Here is a 20,633-nt window from a genome sequence, read left to right as displayed (position 1 = left end):
CGATCCTTTCCAACAACTAACGACTGCAGGATGCATGGATGAGAGCTGTACATACAGCACCGTTCTGCTCTATAAAGAGGGAAGGGGAAGGGGAAGAACGACGGAGCAGCACCCTGCTGCGCTCTCTCCCCTTCACTTCCATTACGATCGTTGGTCATCCGTGGATATGCCAGGACGGTATACACGCTAGATTCATGTCCTATATCAACCCTGAGCCGATTATCAAAAGAGAACCATTGCACGTGTGTACCTAGCCTAAGAGGTGGGGGAAGTAGCACACAATGGGGTCATTTCTTACAGTCACATGACCACCTAAACTGCCATTTCTGCTTTTTTCTATGTGGGGGGCAAGGACCTGTAGTGCATTGATGTTACAGAATAGGAAGGAGCTGTGGGTGCTGTGCAGAGAGGTTGACAACACTAAGGTAATTCAATTAGTATTGTTGTGTACGTTGTCAGCCCTCTGCAGTACATAAAAGTAAGTGGGCCTAAAACTAGCAGGATAAACAAATAACTTTACGGGAAAAGAAAAGTTTTCTAAATGATGTGACTGTGCACATAGTGGGATGCACAATCTGTATGCAAACAAAACTTTTTCCCTGAAGATATATTTAATTGGTACAGTTGGTCCATTCTGCAAACAATCCCAGGAACAAAAATATTCTCAGATTAACCTTCATGGTCAGGCTGGAGAGGAAAAGGCTAGATGATGCTTGGTTTCCCACTGTCAGTACTTGAAGCAAACTCCATCGTTACTAGCTGCAGTTTCTAATGTACACTGTGAGAAGAATATAATGCGCAGCTAAAATCAGACTATTTCTGGTATAGTAGAGAACTCTGTACAACTGTGCAGGACTAAACGTAAGGCTGGAGTTCGAACTACAGCACCATTCACTTAGGCTTGGTCACATGGGTGGTCTGGCACCTCCTTGCCTATTCAAAATGAATACACACTGGCTTGATTTTGATGGGTGGTCACTGGGTAGTCGCAAGATCACATTCATTCACTATGGGCCTTGTGGTTTAGAATTTTAACTGGACCGCTTCCAACTGTCAGTGTAAAATAGACCTAATTATCCTCCACTGTGCTGGTTGGCTGAACAAAGGATACCAACATTGCTGCTCTGTAATAAAGGACAGGGAGGGAGAGGGGTGACACCTTATTTCTGAAAGGGACAAGGTTAGTTTAACAAAAATAAGTAACCTTATGCACCTTGATTGTCACGGGCAGGTCTTGCATTGAAAACATCTCTTGCAAATATTGGGATGTGTATAGCGGATCAAAATGACATGACCAACTTATTGCAGAGAAGGAAGAACAATCTGAGTAATTTTGGGGATCATTAAACTTTAGAATGTTTGTGTTTTCCAGGTGTCCAGAGGGACCACATCCAGAAGAAGTAGACTAAAAAGATCTGATGGGAGTACTACCTCCACTAGCTTCATTCTCCGACAGGTATAAAACATTTTTTTATTTTGGTCTGTTTTCACCTTTGTGGTTGGTAAAAATGCCCAGAACTCCACATATAGCGTGTTTCTTGTAGATTGTCAGGCAATTGTGCGGTGGCTATTTACTTCCTTTACCGACACTTCCACTTGTCATTGTATTCTACAATTGAGAGCAAAGGAGGTGGTTGAGCCATGACTGTGTCTTCATAATACTCTCTGAAATATTAGGTAATAATAGGTAATAGGTAATAATATAAGGTATTGTATTGTATCTGGCTGGAAAATGACAGAATGTAAGTTGTTTTTTGACATTATAAAGCACTCTTTGGGGAAATAGGCACAGTCAAACAATTGGCAACCACATCCAAACAAATACGCTTGTTATGGTGATATGCACAAGCACAATATATTGCAAATGTTTTTAAAATTTTAATTTAAATTTAATTGATTTTAATTAAAAGGGAATTTAATTATAAACTTGGAGGATGAGGTGTAACCTATAATACACCCCCAGTAAACCAGTATTATACTCAGATAATTGCCTATACCAGCCATTCTCGAGCAAGTTTCCATGGGTCCCTTAAGGTTATCAGAGGTTGAGCTGTGGCTAATTGAACTCTTATATGATGATGCCTGCACAATGTTGGCTTCATGGCATGACAAGAGGGTATTCCCACCACTCCTATATAATGGAGTCATTTTTCCCCTGACTACCAACATATGGCTTCTTCCTCCCACTGGCCCCTGTTGTATTAATGTTAGTGGGGTTCACTGAGACCTGACAGCTCTCTCTCAAGGGTTCCTCTGTGGTTCAAAGCTTGAGAAAGGCCAGCGTGGACTCATGATTCTCTGTGGTTGCAGTACTTTGCCTGTTGCATTTAATTGAGGATTACCACTCCACACTGCAACCCCATATGTGTGATATGGACCATTCATATGAATAGCTATTTTTTTTTTGGATATTAAAGGAAGAATACATGAAAAGCAATTCCCTGCAAAGTGTGAACAAATCTTTAGAGTATAATTGCTGTTTTTGTCTTGTTAGTGTTTTTTGCTCTTTCTTTTGATGTGTAAATGTTATGGCTAAATTTTGACCATCAAATGTAGTAAACAATCTCTGTCAACCTAAATTTTCTTCTAATTCCACTAATCTTATATCTGAATCTCCTTATAAAAAATCAAGCATCTGTTCACAGATAAGTTTAGGTTAACTTTTTCTTTCTACATATGGTGTAAACTGATGTCATCATGTGCGTATTAAAGCTTCTTAGAGCTAACAGCAGTTCTATACTCCAGTGATCTGGATATGCTTTCCATTGCATATGGTATTTTTTAAGGTTCTTTAGACTTTAAACCTGGTGTATTGCAAAAAAACTCTTCTGAGGACAGATCTGCAAAGATATGAATACAATGCAAAATATAAGCAACAAAAACCATATTAATGACAACATAATAGTGTCTGCACATAACTCACCTAACCCCCCCACCCCCCTCCAGGGCCGATTTATTGACATCCACCCACCACTAAATCAAGAATGGAAAATAGGAAAAGAAAATAAATTACAAACTCACAGGTTATCCATTTGTTACATAGTTTACACTGCGTGGTCAAATAAGTCCCCAAGCCTATTTGGGCAGTGTTATGATCTGGGCTACCTGTGTGGCAGTGTTATGATTTTAGGTGCCTGCAGGGGCAGTGTTATAATCTGGGGTGCCTGTTGGGGCAGTTTTATAACCTGGGCTGTCTCTGGGGGCAGTTTATAATCTGAAGTGCCTCTGGGGGCAGTCTTAAAATCTGGGGTGCTTGTGGGGGCTGTTTTATAATTTGGGGTATCTCTGGGGCAGTTTATAATCTGGAGTGCCTGTGGGGCAGTGTTGTGATTTCAGGTGCCTACAGGGGCAGTGTTATAATCTGGAGTGCCTGTAGGGCCAGTTTTATAATCTGGGGAGTCTCTGGGGGCAGTTTATAATCTGGAGTACCTGTGGGGGCAATGGTATAATCTGGGTTGCTTGTGTGGCAGTTTTATTGAGTGTCCCTGGGGATTTTAATATAATCTAGGGTTTCTTCAGCTGGTCAGCTCTAGGTTTAGCAACATTATGTGCCCAAAAAATAAGGTCATCTGACTATACTGCATGATCAGATTTTTCAATCAATTGAATTTTTCTTGCCTAAAGGTACGGCCCAAAAGGGCAATGCCAGAATTTATCAGGGTTCAACTGTGCACAAATGGGTTAGGGTACATTTTCATGGATTGGCCACCACAGAGTCCACACCCCATTGATAATCTGTGGGATGAGCTGAAGAAGACAGCTGTCTGACTCTCCCATCATCAATAAAAGATCTTGGCAAAAATGAATGCAGCTCTGGATGGAAATAAATGTTGTGATATTGGATAGGGTTACAAATACGATACCCCAGAAAATGTGAGCCGTAATTAAAAGGTAGTTCAGTGAAATATTACAGCATTTTTTTGCCCGTCAATGTATTATACTCCAGTGTATTTTTATGTTATACAATGCATTACTTCTGTAGGTTTTACATTATTAATATCAACGTCCAGCACTTTTGAGTCATTACAGTAACATGAATTATATAGAACGGAGCGTGTTCCTTTGAAATTGATTTTTGCAGTGTTCTAATGACAGAGTGTAACCTGGTAATTAGATGGAGTGGTGTGTACGGTGGCAGGGCCGCACTCACATATTCTCTTGTGGTTAGCTAGTTGGAATTGTATTCTTTTGTCGAGGTGACTTTGGCTGACTTCCAGCAATGTGGATGCCGGGGCCAATATGCATTATTATACAAGTCTCCGTGCTGAATGTACCGCATGTCCGATCACAAACTGTTAAGCTGCTTACAGATTGTCGAAGGCAGTTGGTGCAGCTGGGATTAGACCACCCCCAGCCCTACATTTGGAGGATGGAGGCAAAAAAATGGCTTTTTGGCAAAAAAAAAATAGGTTTTTACTTCTGAGAGTTACAAAATAAATACAGTAAAATACATTTGTACTGTTGCTAGACATCACCCAGCTCAAATAAATTGTGTAGAATTTTTCTTTTACCAGACGCGTTTCGCCTTGTGGCTTCCTCAGGGGCTTTTTAGAAACTCCTACTGGTTTACAAAACAATACAAAAAAATAAGGATAATAATGATACATATCAAAATATTCACTGTACTAGATGATGACCCTGCATTGTGTGAACAAAATTTGTCCCATGCTTCCATAAAGAAAGGGGTTTGTATGAGAAGTAATACATACTAGTAAATGTCATTTAAAAGAAAAATATATATCTAATACTAGGTCCAGTTTATTATTTTACCCAAAGACAACTGTGGTATCCTTTGTTGGAAGCAAACTTTGTAAATGGGGGGATCATATAACAAGAGGTTACAACCCCTCCTATAAACATTGTGTAAAAGCTGCCCAATCTAGCTATAGGTTTCTATGGTTCATTTCAGTCCTGAGTGATTCTTTTGATTTTTGTAGTCACTGCATTTCCTGGACCAGATTGGAAGCTCATTGACTAATTTCACTTGCTGCCTGGAATTGACTTTTAATCAGATCTAAAGCATTGAAAACATTTGTTTTTATACCAATGCGCTGCCATCTTTGTGGTATCTTAATCCCTCCGCCAGTGCCTGCTGCCTAATTATACAGTGACCCCTCTGGATATTATTGCTGCAGCTCAATGTAGTATTTCAATTAATTCAGAAAGCCTTATTTTATTTTAAGGTCAGACTTTGAATGTCAAATTAAACATGCGCCCAGCAAAAATAGGCTTTTAACAGCTCCCTGTTTTCTAACCTCCGTCTTCCTGCCATTCTCAGCATGAGAGATCGCTAACTAGTGATTTGGAACCGGCAAAAGAGATTGCTGTCAGCCAAAAAGGAACGTGGCTGGGCATTGATTAAGTAACCTGCAGAATAACTCAAACAAGGACAAATATATCCTGCGAACTTTGCTGTCATTCCAGCGCGGTGATGTCACCATCCAGGATTATATATAGACGTGTCATAGGGGGATACCTGTATGGATGGAGTGCTCCTTTAAAGAGACCCTGTCTCCAACCAATACATCAATAAAGTATTTCAAATGTTTGATTGCATTGATGGCAACGTTGACTTTCAAGTCAGTTCCCTAAAACCGTTTGTTCTTGTAGAATATAGCCCTCTTCAGGAAGTGCATAATTATTCTATCAATCAGCCCATGTGCTCTGCCCCTCCCTTTACCTACATTTATACATCTTTTTGGCCTTTTTATATACTGTATAGGTGGTACCGTGCCTTGTGTTAAGCAACTGAATGATTTGCATCTGCACCAATTAGCATGGAAATATGTGCAGGCATCATTTTTATCAGAGCACCACACTGAAAAACTGCTTTAGGGTTCTTTTTTGAAAGAATGGCATAGCATAGTGGGGCAGCACGGTGGCCTTTGCAGTGCTATTATTATTAATAATAATATTTAAACAGGATTTATATAGCGCCAACATATTACACAGTGCTGTACAATAAATAGTGCTAGGTGACAGGTTCAAATCTCGGCCAGGCACTCTCTGCATGGAGTTTGCAGGTTCTTTCTGTGTTTGCGTGGGTTTCCTCCAGGTGCTCTGGTTTCCTCCCACATCCCAAAAACATGCAGGTAGGTTAAATGGCTTCCCCACAAAATTGACTTTAGACTGTAATAAAGACATATCACTATGGTAGGGACATTGGATTGTGAGCCCCTTTGAGGGACAGCTAGTGATATGATGATATGGAATTTGTAAAGCTCTGCGTAATATGTTGGTGCTATATAAATACTGTGTAATAATAATAATCTTATAAAAATGCACTATGAGCCTTACTGTGTATTGCCTTAACATAAGCAGTTGGTGGAGGAGTGACGGGTGGTGTCATAGGCCAGTCTTTCTCAACCTTTCTACCCCAGAACCAGAAGAACCCTTAAAATAAATGTTGTGTTTCAGAAAACCCCTTAATAAAAATGAACTCAGGGTTTGTGGGAAGCTTGTCCCCATTACAGTGATAGTGTTAGTCAAATTGCCACCCTTACAGGCAGCTAATAGAGTACTGGTGTGATCCTACTGCCCAAAAAAATGCCAAAAAATCTGGAACTCTGGAGGTACTCTGCAAGGAAGGAAAAAATCTGGAAGGAAAAGGAAGGAAAAATGGAGGAAAATCTGGAACTCTGGAGGACAAGCGGTCAATCAGCCACAGCTTGAGGAACCATCAACAACCATGGAACGAACCTTTGGGTTCTACGGAACCCTGCCTGAGAATACCTAATAGTAGTTAGTCACATTGAAATGGACTTGCTTTTGTAATGTTGTTATCTTTTCACAGCTTTCCGAACCAATACATAAATCCAACCAGTGTGTGGTGTATTTTTATTAATTTTATTGCAATCAATCTGATCATTTGATTTTATAATGGCCTCTGATTTTGTTTATCAGCACAATGGAGATATTTGGTAAATATATCTCACTGTGGGGTCCCTGAGAACTCAAAAATTAATAGAAATATTAAATATAACTGATCTAAACACATTCCACTAAACAGTCCTCCCATTTGGAATGAAAGAACAACAAACACAATCAGATACAAATTATATTTTTTAATAAAATGTGCATTTTGTAGTGCTTATTTATGCAATCTATGTAGAGGCTGCTGGTTGTTTTCACTATTACTGGCTGAACACTAGAGGGCAGCAGAAAGACTGAAAAATTCTGCCTATACCAAACTACATGTCCCATGATTCCTTGCTTTGCCTATCATGTATGGGGGAGCTACCCTTGTAGTCTCAGCTCTGTATAGCACAATTGGTGGTTACAAAAGAACACATTCTGAACAAAGCAGGAATTGTAGCCACAGGTTTCATGGATATGAAGTTCTATACAAAGGATTTATGGTAAATATAGTGACTAATTAAACACATATTTTTAAAAGAACTGGAGCAAGTCATGTTTTTACTGTCTGTGTCACCCACTCTATTCATTCAGTTGACCATTGTGACCAGTAATGTGGTCACAATGGGACATCCAAGTTTACCAGTCACCACTGGAACCGAAAGAAAACACAATCTTCCAATGGGGATACCTATTCTGGTGACAGTTAGGAGATTTTCTTAACTTTCTTCCTTTTGTGTCTTTGATACCAAAAGTGAGGGTAATACCATAGCAAGTAAAATGATTTTGGCTTGATATGCACTTTATTCCTGCCCTCACTGTAACTACCATGGCAGTGGCAATAGAGGCATGAAAACACATTTATGTTTACTTTTTAAGAATGGACTGCCAACTATATTGATGAAATGATTGGGTGGCTCTAAAGCATCAAACTGCTCATGTCTCTCTAAAGATCATCTGCCACAAAAAAATGTTATCACAAATGGGGGTGATAAGCAATGTTGTGATAGCAAGAATACTACATTAAGGAAATAAAAAGGTCTAAAGTATAATTTTAAAAAAAGTTCAAATGATCCCTACGTGTACAACATGTTGCTCAGCTTATGTGTTCGCCATAACGAGAGGAATAATTCTAGGGCCATTCTAATAGTAAACTCTAGGTTTATAACACTGGACAGAGAACAAAGGGAGGTTGAATGTCTTGAAGGATACTAGCAAAATGTGAAAGAAACACAAGGAGTCTGATAGATGGGAATATATTATTATTGTAATGGAAGCCAAGGTCCATAGCCAAGGACTGTAGGACAGGAAGAAGAAGTTGACGAGTTTTGAAGATTTCAAAGCACCCACTAGTGTAAATTTTGGGTATCATAATAGACTGACTTTAAAGCTGTCTCTCTCTAATTGATAAAGCAAAAATGGATTCACCTAATTGTGTTACTGGATGGATAAAGAAGAATCACATCATCATCTCTCTGTCACTTTTTTCTCCTTCCTGCCTCTTGTCATTACTGATTGGCTGCTTGTTCTGCTTCTTCCACACCTGCTGCACAGGAAATGCTGATACCAGGTTAAACTCCATTGAATAATGTATAAATAATTACAGTGCTGCATTCAGTTGCATTTTTTTATATCTGCTTAGAATTCAGTTTTATGATGCAAATCTCAATATACCACAAAGACAAATATTTGTATAAATGTTATTTTGAACTCAATATAATACATAAAGGAAATGAATATGTAACACTGAAGGATTCCTTTTAGAATGTTTTCTGCATTGTTTGCGCCGATGCTGAATTATTCTTTCAGTTCCATAAGGCAGCCCACTGTACATTCCCTATAATTATCTATATTTCAAGGAAATGTCTGGGAGTGCGGGCCCGCTGCCAAGTGTTAAAAACAAATTTAGTTGCCTAGGTGTGAAAAGAAATGAGCTGTAAATAGAAAAAGAACTCGATCTGGAAGAACGGAAAATAAAGGTGTGAAATTGCCTCGCAACATTTTAAAATAACATTTAAATTAGGAAAAGTGTAAATCAGCTGTTTTCTGAGTGATTGCAGTCAGGGTATGACGAGTCCTGCTGCATACCGACCAATCACATTTCAAATGAATTAAAGTGACCTTGTCATATTGGTGAAAGCAACTATGATGGAGAAACAGCCATTAAACGCCACTTCATTGCTGAGGAACCATCAGCAAAACTGACACTTCTGGTAGTGGCAGTGTACATAGAGGCCAGAAGGGGGAGCTAGTGACAGCTTCAAGCAACCCAGACTGAAACTGCTGGAAGTGTTGGTATCCCAGCAGACATTGGGTGCCTAATCCTCAGCCATGGAGTCATCAATAAAAGGTGAGTATATTGTTTTCTTCCTTATAGGAAGCTGAAATAGTAAGAGTTGTATGTGACAGGGTCACTTTAAAATAGTGCCTAAGCCAAGCTTTGGATGGTTTGTACACCTCCAGATTATATTGCTGTCAGGGACCCTACTGGGAAGATTCATCCTCTTCTTTGTTCCAGTAACCACTACCAGTAGAACACAAAGAATTAAGATTCTTACAATGGGGACACCTGTCCTGGTGACAACTGAATGCCCCCACACAGGCAAATTATATTTTAACTTAAAAGTTGTTACAATTTATTTTTTTAGTGCCTAAAATTAATCGGTATCTTGATTTATTATCCATCTTAATTTATTATCTTGAAGTCTCAGTGCCACAAAATTTAGTTTGGGAGAGTGGGAAGCACTAATATCCAATCTGTTTGACAAGGAGCACTCTAATAGGAGGAACCAGGGTAATACCTCATTAATGCACTTTTTCTTCTTCACTGTCCAGTCACAAGCTGGGGGTGGGTCGATGAAAGCCTGGGCACTAAAGAAGTGAGAAGTGAGCTGGATAATCTTGGCTAAATATTAAACGTGGAGGACGATTAGTGGCAAAAAGTAACAGCTCCTAAACGAAAGTGAATATTACAGCATTTTAATAAAATGTTAATGAGTTATATTTTTTATTTTTCACTAAAGCTTTGCTTTATTCTTTTTGTATGAAGCATATACTAACCCTTTGCCATTAGGCTGTGCTCAGACTGGCAGCAAAGTTGTGGTGTGGTTATCACTTGGGGGAGACACCACAAATATCTTCTACCCACACATTTAACACAGAAGAATGAATAAACTCTGCTCTTTTCATATTTCTATCATTCAAGTATATCTTCTTCATTAGAGGCAATATTGTACTGAAGATCAAATGGTTTCCTTTTCGGATATGTCAGCAGTTTCCTGGGGGGGGGGCGGGGAGCGGGTGTACTTACTTTTTCACATGACTGTATTTGACTTACATTTCAATTTGCCTTTAATAGTTACTGTGACTATAGGAGCCAGGATTGTAACCCTGTAGACGGGGAATTGATGTGGGACATTATCTCCGTTTCATCTGGCATATAGAGTTTCAATGAAAATTTCATTTGGGAACATAACTAATTAGCAGGATATTAGGCGGGGGGAGTAAGTAGGTCAGTGCTTGTCACACTTCCTCATGATATCATCACTCTAATGTCACATTAGTAAGAATTGTTGGCTTCTGCTTCCCACTTCCAACATTTATGTCTCTCATTGGCAGAAGCTACATATCTATAAGACAGATTCAACTTTGTTGAAAAACTAAAGAGAATTTATATTGTTATTCTTTTTTTTTTTTCTTTTTTTAGATTTTATATGTAACTAATATCAGTTTAAATTAAATTTCCACTAGTAATGACATTAGGAAAATGCACCTCTCTAGTACTGACATAAATGCATAGTAAAGCTCACCTTCTGCTAACAGCAGATAATGCTCTGGCTGCAGTAATTACCAATTTTCCAGTATCGCCACAACCCCCCCCCCCCACCTATACTCGTCAACAAATGTCCTTAAGTGTCCCAGGTTGAATTACTCCCAGCATTAATCGACTTGGAATATAGGGGATATGCTGTAGGGCCCTAGGTTCATCCCATGACTCTGTTCACCAATGTGGACAGGCCCATGACCCGTTGCACTCACAATATGTCCTCCATATTCCAAGCTGAATGATATTGGGAGTCATTCAGCCCAGAAAAGTAAACATCACCCTTTGCACTCACAGTATGTTCTCCATATTCCAAGTTTAATGATGCTGGGAAGCATTTAATCTGGAGGGCTGGGGTCACCATGGCTCTGCATTCATAGTGTCATGTCAGTAATAATGTTTGCATCAATGAGGTCCACCAAACCCAAGACGTTGGGCTGTGAATACACAAAAAAGAACATAAACTAGTCATGGTGAGAGGGCTTACTACTGGGGCATATGCATGTGAGTGAGCTTCATTGGGGTAATATGAAACATCTAGGGATGTCCAAAGGAAAAAGATACTGGCCCTACTAGAAATGTGCTAGTGGGACAATCAACCACGTTGACCCAGCTAAACACAACCCAGCTCCAAAACCCATACCCCTACTTTATTCCAAGAGGTCTCCCAACAACTTCCACCTTTGTAAATACATTGTATAGGGTGTCGTCGGATCAGTCACATACAGGGTTTTCTTTAAATGCTGTCCAGCAGTGGGAGGCTCCCAATGATACTGAAAACAGTGCTGACTCAATGATGTCAGCAACACTAAGCACCATTGTACATGAAAGCAAGCTGTCATTGTGTTGTCCCAAAATTCAGCAGGTCCATGATGTCCCACACTCACAGAATGCCCTCAGCCAAGTATCAATTAACCCAGAAGCCTGAGGACATCTGCTGGTGGACATAATTTACTGCAGGGGACAGTGCTAAAGTGGAAGCGAGTATTGCAGCCAAAACAGCTTTTGTATTTTACCCAGGGTTGAACTTCCCACAAGGCCACCTAGGTCAAAACCAGTAGGAAAAAGCTGGTCTCTCCTCTTTTCTCCCCTGTCTCTCTTTTCCCTAATTTTCCCCTCTTTCTTTCTCCCATTACCTCTTTGTTTTCCCACTCTCTCCTCCTCCCACTGCTCCCTTCTCTCTCGTTTCCATATTCTCTTCCTCCCCCCCTCTCTTTCTCTCCCATTTTTATCTTCTCTCTCTTTTACTCTTTCTTCTCTCTCTCTCTGTTTCTGTACTCTCCCTCTCATGTCTTCTCTCTCCCTCTCTCCCCCTCTCTCTCCTCTATTTACCCTCTCCCACTCTCTTCTCTTTCCATCCCTCTTTCTACCCTCCTCTTTCCCTTGTTCCCCTCTCCTTCTCCCCCTTACTCTTGCCTTCCCCTCTTTGCTCCCCCCCTCCTCTCTCTATCTCTTGCACCTCCCTCGCTATCTCCCCTTACCTGGCCTCTTTTCCCTTTATTCTCTTTCCCTTTCCCCTCCACACCTTCGTTCTCTTTCTCCTAAACTCTCTGTCTATTCACTCTCTTTCTTTATTTTATCCCCTCTATTGCCCTCTCTCTCTCTCCATTGTTTCTCCTTATTTATCTCTCCCTCATTCTCTTTCCCATTCTTTTCCCTTTCCCTCCTTTGCTCTGCTTTTCTCTCTTTCTCCCTCTCACCCCCTATCTCTCTCCACCTCTTCCACTCTCTTCCTTTCTCTCTCCGCTCTTCCTCCCTCTCTTTTCCCCGTCCCCTCTCCCGTCTCCCTCTCTTTTGTTATTGTGGCCCAGCTTACATGGTGTATTTTGGTGTGTAAGTGTTGAAGGCTGTTATTGGTTGGGGGCAGCACAGGTTAGCCTGGCCTAGGGGAACAAAAAGTCTAAAACTGGCCCTGATTTTACCCTCTCTGGTGATTATTATAAACATCTCTGGAGTTGATCCTTAATGCCAACATGGGCATTAATGCCACAGCGCTGGTAGACTGTGAACCCTGAGCTGATGTAAATGTAAATTGTTGATGATTTCAGCAGAGTTTACTTTTTCAGTAACTTTGAAGAATACTTGTTAATAAGAAATATGGTTGGTGATGGAAGTATGAAAACTCACAACTTTGTTAATTGCTGTGGTGAGATTGTTTGCCGACACATACGTTTCATCCTGACTAAAAGAACATTTAGTGAAGCTGTTAATTGCCTGTCAGTAGTGGCATTATGAAAATGAAAGCCAGTGGAAGACAAAATGAATGTTGTGGATGTGTAGGGGGATAGGGATGAGTCAATCACTCGTCTTTCTTTTAATCCACACAAGGAACAAAGAATGTTTCAGAAGATGTAATGGAGTTGGAAGTGCAGCCCACAGTCTGTCAGGGAAAAAAGGACTTCTAAAAAACGTATTTTTTCTTTGTTATGTGCAAGACACAATTCCTCCCACTCAGTGGTTCCATGTCAGGCACTGACAGATTCTGATTGGGAAAGGGCATTTCTGCACAACCATCATCTAAAACTCATGATAATTCAAAAATCAAAGTTCTACATCTTGCAGATAAAAGTCATGCTGCAGATACAGCAGATGACTCTTCTTCTAAATGTATTCTTCCTGCATGTGAGTAGGCAAGTATCTGCCTAATAAATAGTATAGGCAGCTGCATCCCTTGTATAACTGAATTACCTGTTTATCTGTACTTTAGTATGATATTCCCAACATGTCTTGCCATCCCCAATTATTATTATTAACTTGTATATATAAAGTGCCAACAAAATCCATAGTCATGTCATTAACTGTCCCTCAAAGGGGCTCACAATCTTATGTTCCTGGCAGAGTCATATGTCCTTAATAGGGTCTAAGGCTTATTTTTTAGGACAACTATTACCCCAACTGCATGTTTTTGGGATGTAGGAGGAAAGCATAGTACCTGGAGGAAACCTGGGACCCTAGTGTTGTAAAGGCAAAAGTGCTAGCCACCTAGCCACCAAGCTGCCCACCAGTATAAAATGCACCAAGAATTGATGGTGGGGAAATATCTGTCCATTCTTCTATAAATGTACTAAACACTTCCACAATCCTGATATTGTTGTATGGATCATTCCATCCTCTAAGACAGAGTTCAGACAAGTGATGTGGTTTCGGTGCTGATGCCACTTCTTACGCCCCTAACCCGTGCCTGCTACCAAAACACTAAAGAAGGAGTCTCAATCATAGCCCCTATAGAGAATTGGGGGGGGGGTGGCTGACAAGGTGCCTGCCATCAGGAACCGCCCATGAGGAACCTCTGTACCCATCGTCCATCCTAATTAAGCCTACAAATGAATAAATGATCTCCCCACCATCACTAAATAATTGTCTCGGCAATTGCTGATCACTATGTAGTGGGGAAACCCAGTGCAGTACAAGTTTTACCCTTATGTTGTACTAATATTGTACTGTATGTCTACAAATCGTGGAATTCATTATTGGAGGTAGTAGATTGTCTGATATATGCTCCCAGCTTCTTTTCAATTGTACTGAATAACAAACAAGAGAAAGGAGAGTCAGTGTAATATTCCTAAAATAATTGAGAATAGGCCTTTAATAATGGACCTTGGCCTTTTCTCAACATCCCCTGCAACCACATTTCCCTACACTTCCCCTACCAATTCAACAAGTAAATGTCCAAACAAGAAGCTCTGGTAATGTTCACATGCTGAAATCCAGTGAATGAAAGGAGTGGTGGGTCACGGGCAATCAAGCTGGGGATGAAAACACTAAATGATCCTAAATGTCTCCAGCCAGCAAATGAGATATTCTCTCTCTGACTTGACCTGGAACAGGCATGAATGGGAAATGTTCTAATAACAACTGTCCACCCAATCTGAAGCTTTTTCCTGTTGCATTTCTTCGAAAGGAAGTCAATGGAAATCCCCCCAACAGGGAGAAGGATATCAGGGGTTTTATCCTATAGTCTCTTCACAAATGGACTTTGAAGTGTTATGTCCAATCCAACCTATTCCTTTTGGTTTTGTGAATAGTGGGAAAGTTTTAGAAAAGATAAGTTTCCAACTGCTTATTAGAGAGAGTAATAATGAGAATACTTTATTATTTATTCCATATACATTACTATGAGCTGATAGCAAGGTATTTATTGTAAAAGTTATAATGTGGTTAAATATTTTATAAAACTCTAAAATGTATTAGGTTACAAAAATAGAACTGATTTTGCTTTTAGAAATTGTGAAGAATATATCACGTTTATTTTTAAAAAATATAACAAAATATGAGGTGGCTGTACATTGTGGCGTCATACAATAAAAAAAAACAACAGCAGCCTATTTAAAACTTCCCAATGGTAATAAAAGTAACACAACTACACACCCTTACATTCCTAGTTTATCATGTCTGCTAACTCATAAAATACCTGTGTTTCCAATAGCAGCAACTAAAATGTTTGTCCTAATTTAAAGCTATCCCAGAAATGTGGCGGAATTGACTTCTATATGCATTGTAATTGTTGCATAAAGAAATGTGAAATTTATGCAATATTTAATTTCTGCCAATGCTGAATACTGACACATTCAGGTGTTTTCCTATGTAATTGAAGCAAAATGGCTGTTGATGTGATCTTTTAGTACAGAACTAAAAGATGATGTCACTGTTCTCCACTGGAAAGCAGCTGTAATATATTTTGTAGGCAATTTGTAAGTGCTTGCAGTTTATATTTTTGTCACTAGATGGCGAGAGAGTATGATTTTTTTAGCTGATACACCCCTTGCTATGTATATTTGTGTGCAGTGCTGTGACAGGTCCTCATTGGCTGCCCCTGTCTATAAAGCCTTATTATTACATTTCTGCTTATTTGTAGATCAAATAAAAGTGTCTGAAGTCAAAAGTTTTTATTTATTCTGTATGTTTTGTGTGTATGTATTGAACAAAATGGTTATTATTTTTTTTGCTATCTGTGTGCTTTTGGGGGAAATTTTGCCCCTCTATGAATTCACATTCATCATATAACTTTTTCCTTTTTCTCCACGTTCAATAAAAATGACCAGTGATAATACTGATAATGTTCAGGTTTTATTGAGGCTGTGTGAACTTTTTTGCTGTGTCTACTTAAAAAGTGTTAGAAGGCGTTGCACTTAAATTTGTTTGTTGCTTCCTACAACTACCACCCTGTTCATAGGGTGATAATGCTGCAGAAATTTTACTGCAGAACAGTGTTGTCACCCTAATAGGAAGTAGAGAAATAACGGATTTACTGGCAGGATTAAAAGGCAATAAAAGTTTTTGGAGACAATTCTCATTTCTTTCTGTCCTTACAGTAAATGAGGAGAAATCAGAATTAAAAAATTATGGCGTTCTATCCCTACCCTGTGTTATCCAAACCTGGAAATGTTGGGGTTTAATCATAATTGGTGCATTGTCAGTTGTAAATGTGTTAGTTGTAGATTAGATGTAGAAAACTCAAGCCAGGTTTCAAGTTGGAGGTTATGCAGTCCTGACTTGTCCCTTTGTGCCAGCACTTGACCAATCGCAAAGTACAAATGCAGTCACATGGCCTGAGCCACATGCACCTCCATCCTCCACAGTACTGGGTATATTCCCCACTCCCAGGGGCTGAATGGAGCAAAGTGATATGTTTAAATATGTTCTGCTTAACATTGGGCTGTAAAGAAAACCTGTTACTTGAAGCCAAAACCATTTTTGCAGAGGGCGAATCACACTATCCAACACTAAAAGTGTTTAAAGTAAAAAAAATAAAATGTATATATTTATGTCTTAATGATACATTTATTCTTTTTCTTGTCTGTTCATTTAGTTTGCATAATCTCTATTATCCTTTGCAGAGAACTGCATATCCTTCCTGCCTGTGGCTACAATTCATGCTCCGTATCTTCATTTGTAGCCCCCCATTGTGCAGTAGAAAGTTGGCCCTGCAAGTGTTAACACCCCCATCTATGATACACAATGCAAGGAATTGTGGGACATGGAGTTTTTATAGGCAGGAAGCCATTTTGCAGCTGTTTTGCTGCCCTTTATTGTTCAGCCAGAATTAGGTGAAAACCACCAGCAGGCTGTACTCTGACTGATTACATAATTTATAATAATTTATTGTGTGTTTATTGCACTTTAATAATGTGAGGACTGTGACTTAAGATTTTTAGTGTCAGATAGTAGCAGTGCCTGGAGCTCTGCAAATGAGTGAATTTTCCTATTTGTGATAAAAACCGCCTATTTCTTATGAGCCCAGCCTGTCATTCACATGCCCTTCCACTAGAGGGTGCATCACCATGCAAACTGGGCTGACAGTATCTAGGATTCAGGGACAATCAGACTTCATTATGTAAGTGTGCTGTAGAAGTGTCATGGAAGAATGCAGCCCCAGCCATCCTGAAGGAAGGAAAGAAAACTCAAATTACATCATCAGACCAGATAGAAAAACATCTATTTGGATTGTTTTTTAATTAAAAACTGCTGGGACAGAGGGAGTCTCAGAGGGTTGAAAGAAACATCTGAAAGGGAGTAATTGCACTGGCTGGGCTTCCTTTTTAAGGTATTGCCCACCACTTAGGTAAGTAAAAATACAGGGGGTACACAGGGCTAATAAGGGCAGCCAATTATTCTGGGCATCAGATATTAAAAATTCCTCCAGCTTCATAATTTGGGACAAAATCCCTCAAAGCCTAAATATAACATAAAATTCAATAGATCTGCCATTAGAAGATGGAGAAAACTTGTTGTGTTGATAGCAGTTCCAATAATGAGCTATTTGGCCTTCTGTAGTTATTTTTAGCCTTTTGTATTTATAAATGAAGAAACTTTTAATGAATCCCGGCCAAAAATATTGAATTCATTTAGCCCGATCTCTGTCTTGCCATTACAATTTGCTGAACCTATTTTTGTGACTTTGGCTCTGACGTATTTTAAGCTGTCTGTTTTGCCATCAGTGTCATTTAGAAAGTTAATTTTAGCAGCCATCAGAGCTGCAGCCGGCCAAAAATGAACCACACACTTCCCTTACAGTAGAGGGGGGAAGAAGCGCTGGAAGAATGATTACGGCAAGAAAGATGATGATATGTTCATAGGTTGTACGGTGGAGTGGCCTGGACAATCTGTACTCTGAATCAACAAAATGGTTTTAAAGCCGAATAAAAGTTCCACTTTAGGGCAGACAGAGCTTTGTTGCTGAGAGGTGGGTGCACCTAGCAAAATGCAAGGATAAATTATTATGAAAATTTGATCTTTGCAGCGACCCAACTGTAATTTGGAGTGGTGGACAGAAGCAGTAAAAGGTACTGGAGGGTGTCAACTGTACATTTGGGTATATTTACAGCTTTCCTTGTAAAACCAGGTATGCTTTGAAGTTGCAGGCTTGGAGATACCACCTTGTTGTGCATGCTTCCCTCTGTACTTATCGAGCCATTAAATACATATTCAGATCTACAGTCAGAGCCTAACTACTGTGTTTCCCCGAAAATTAGACATGCCCCAAAAAAACCCTAGCATGCTAATCATGCCAGGGGGAAATGTAAGCCCTACCCCGAAAATAAGCCCCATTGGCAGCTTCTTTGTGCTACAGAGCAGAGCAGTAGAGGACGGAAGTAGCCGGGAAGCACACCACGGGATCAGAGTACTGTATCAGTAGTGGTGAGTACTTTTTTTTTTAACCAAATGCTGACCCCACTGACACCAATGATTTTTGGGGAAATATTTTAAATGTTAGGACATACCATGTTGGGACAATGCATACCCCACATATTATAGTTCCCCTACATTATAGTTTATGTGTTCACATATGAGGGCATGTTCTGTAGATTTTTGTACATAAATAAATACATGTGAAGATTTTTGTACATGAATAAATATAGATTTTTGTACATGAGAAATATATAAGATATATTTCAGGCGATGTCTTATAATATATAAGACATCCCCTGAAAATAGGCCCTAAAGTGATTTTCGGAGGTAAAATTAATATAGGACCCTGTCCTATTTTCGGGGAAACACGGTAGCTCTATACTTGTTCCAGTCCATTCACTATGTTGGTTGTGGCAGACAGCCCTGAAAAACGCACCTCCAGAAACAAGTCTGCTCTACAGTTTCCACCCTAACCTGTTCCCTTAAGTCAGGCTGGTCACATTCAGCAAGCACATTACAAGCAGCATATCCCAAAAGAATATAAGGAAGCAGAGACCTGAGTTTGTGGGATGTTTGCATATATGTGTGCAAGTTGGAGGATCTCTATCTGGGTCAGGAAGATTAATTTGCATCCGTGTAAGAAATGGTGCCAGTCTACCTCAGCTAGTGCTATGTTCTGGGAGGCTGCAGGGAAATCATTTCAGATTTCTCCAACCCTTTTATGCTGGAAGAAATGCAGCAAAACATGGCAGACATGATGTTAAAAAGGATTTTTTGAATCTATGTGCAGAGATGCATGTACTGTATATAAGACATGGATCAAGGATCAAGTCAAGGATTTAATTCCTCCAGATTGACATTCACCCATCACATTCACAAAGGTAGTTTTATTTCTGCAAAACTCTCCCTGACTTGGAACTAAGGTTACACTTTAAGAATCTGCGATCAGGTACAGGTGTTTTTTGCAGAAAGGGGCAGGCGATGTCCCTCCTGCAATAAGTATTCTTACCTGCCTGATTGCTGCCAAGTTGTCACATTTCTCTGAGCTGCACATATGCAGTTCAGCATTTGTTGCCAGGGATATCTGCAATCCTGACTTCCCTTGTGCATGCCAGGAATGAATTTCTGTGCGGGAGATATGTTATCTTGGTGCTGCCAGTCCAAATGGCTGAAGATTGTCTCCAGGAGGAGAAGAAGGAAGAAGATGGTGATGTCCTGCAAAACCAGAACTTACTCATGGTGGACTCCTGCAAGATGGATTGTTGAGCATGCCATGCTGGGACATGTGGGCTCTCACAATATAACATTATAACATTCTGCATTTGGTTTTAAAAAAGTTGGTAGAATAACTGTGTCACTTTATTTGTGTCACCCTCAGAAACCTCTTCTGGTTCATCCTTATACTTCAATTGTTTGCCTGTGGTTCCCCTGTAAAGGTCAAAGTGCTCCAGTCTGTTCCAAGCTCTGTGCCATGGCACGGCCATGTTGTCTGCAGAGCCCCGATGTCCTGCAGCTCTGATGAGATGTTTTGTAAAGAAGGTGAAACCTGCATAGATAGTGAACTGCCTAAAGACAGAGAAGCTATGAGTCATGTCTGCGTGTCACCCCCACACATCTTACTTGGAAAGTCCTTTTCTTTTTTATCCCTAGACATATTGTCATACAGAATAAAAAGTCCCTTTCTTTGTTGGATTCTAGCGAAGCTCTAAATTTCGTCATCAGTCAATAGCTATACACCTCTGCTTTTTTAACCTACATTTAAAAAGAAGAAAGAAAAGAATATGTAGTTTGGGGCCTACAATGATAAGCTAATTCTGTTATGTTTCTCTGAATATTGGACAACAAACTGAGCATTGCACAAAATGCATTTTGGTAAACCCTTTCCGATCAGCAATAGAAGACTTGTCTGAAGTCATGTCTGAAGTTCTTCTGACCCCTGCCCTCAGTGTTCAGTACATTCCAGTGTTGGGAACTCCAGACCGATGCGCTCTGTTACTTACGTACTTCTGACCCCTGTATTTTGTGCCCTACACACTCCTAACCATTACAGTATATGTACCACGTTGTATGTACCACATTTCATACATCTGGCCCCTGCACCCCAAGTACACCTTATACTCCTGACTCCTGCACTCCAAGTACACTTTATACTTCTAACCCCTACACTCCAAGTACACCTTATACTTCTGACCCCTGCACTCCAAGCATACTTTATATTTCTGACCCCTGCACTCCAAGCATACTTTATACTTCTGACCCCTGCACTCCAAGTACCTTTTATACTTCTGACCCCTGCACTCCAAGTACACTTTATACTTCTGACCCC

General features: G+C 39.9%; 1 protein-coding gene across 1 annotated transcript in view; it reads left to right on the top strand.

Annotated features, from left to right (window-relative positions):
• Nucleotides 1-20,633, top strand: part of CACNB4 (calcium voltage-gated channel auxiliary subunit beta 4) — a gene marked incomplete in the record, with an annotated part of 90,788 nt that overhangs the window by 2,469 nt on the left and 67,686 nt on the right. The window contains 1 exon segment of the mRNA XM_072418151.1: nt 1,373-1,456. Coding sequence (XP_072274252.1) covers nt 1,373-1,456 — 84 coding nt within the window.

This window comes from Pyxicephalus adspersus, chromosome 7, assembly GCF_032062135.1.
Source record: "Pyxicephalus adspersus chromosome 7, UCB_Pads_2.0, whole genome shotgun sequence".
Classification (NCBI taxonomy): domain Eukaryota; kingdom Metazoa; phylum Chordata; class Amphibia; order Anura; family Pyxicephalidae; genus Pyxicephalus; species Pyxicephalus adspersus.
The sequence above is the reverse complement of the archived record's forward strand: the minus strand, read 5'-3'. Positions and strand labels throughout refer to the sequence as shown.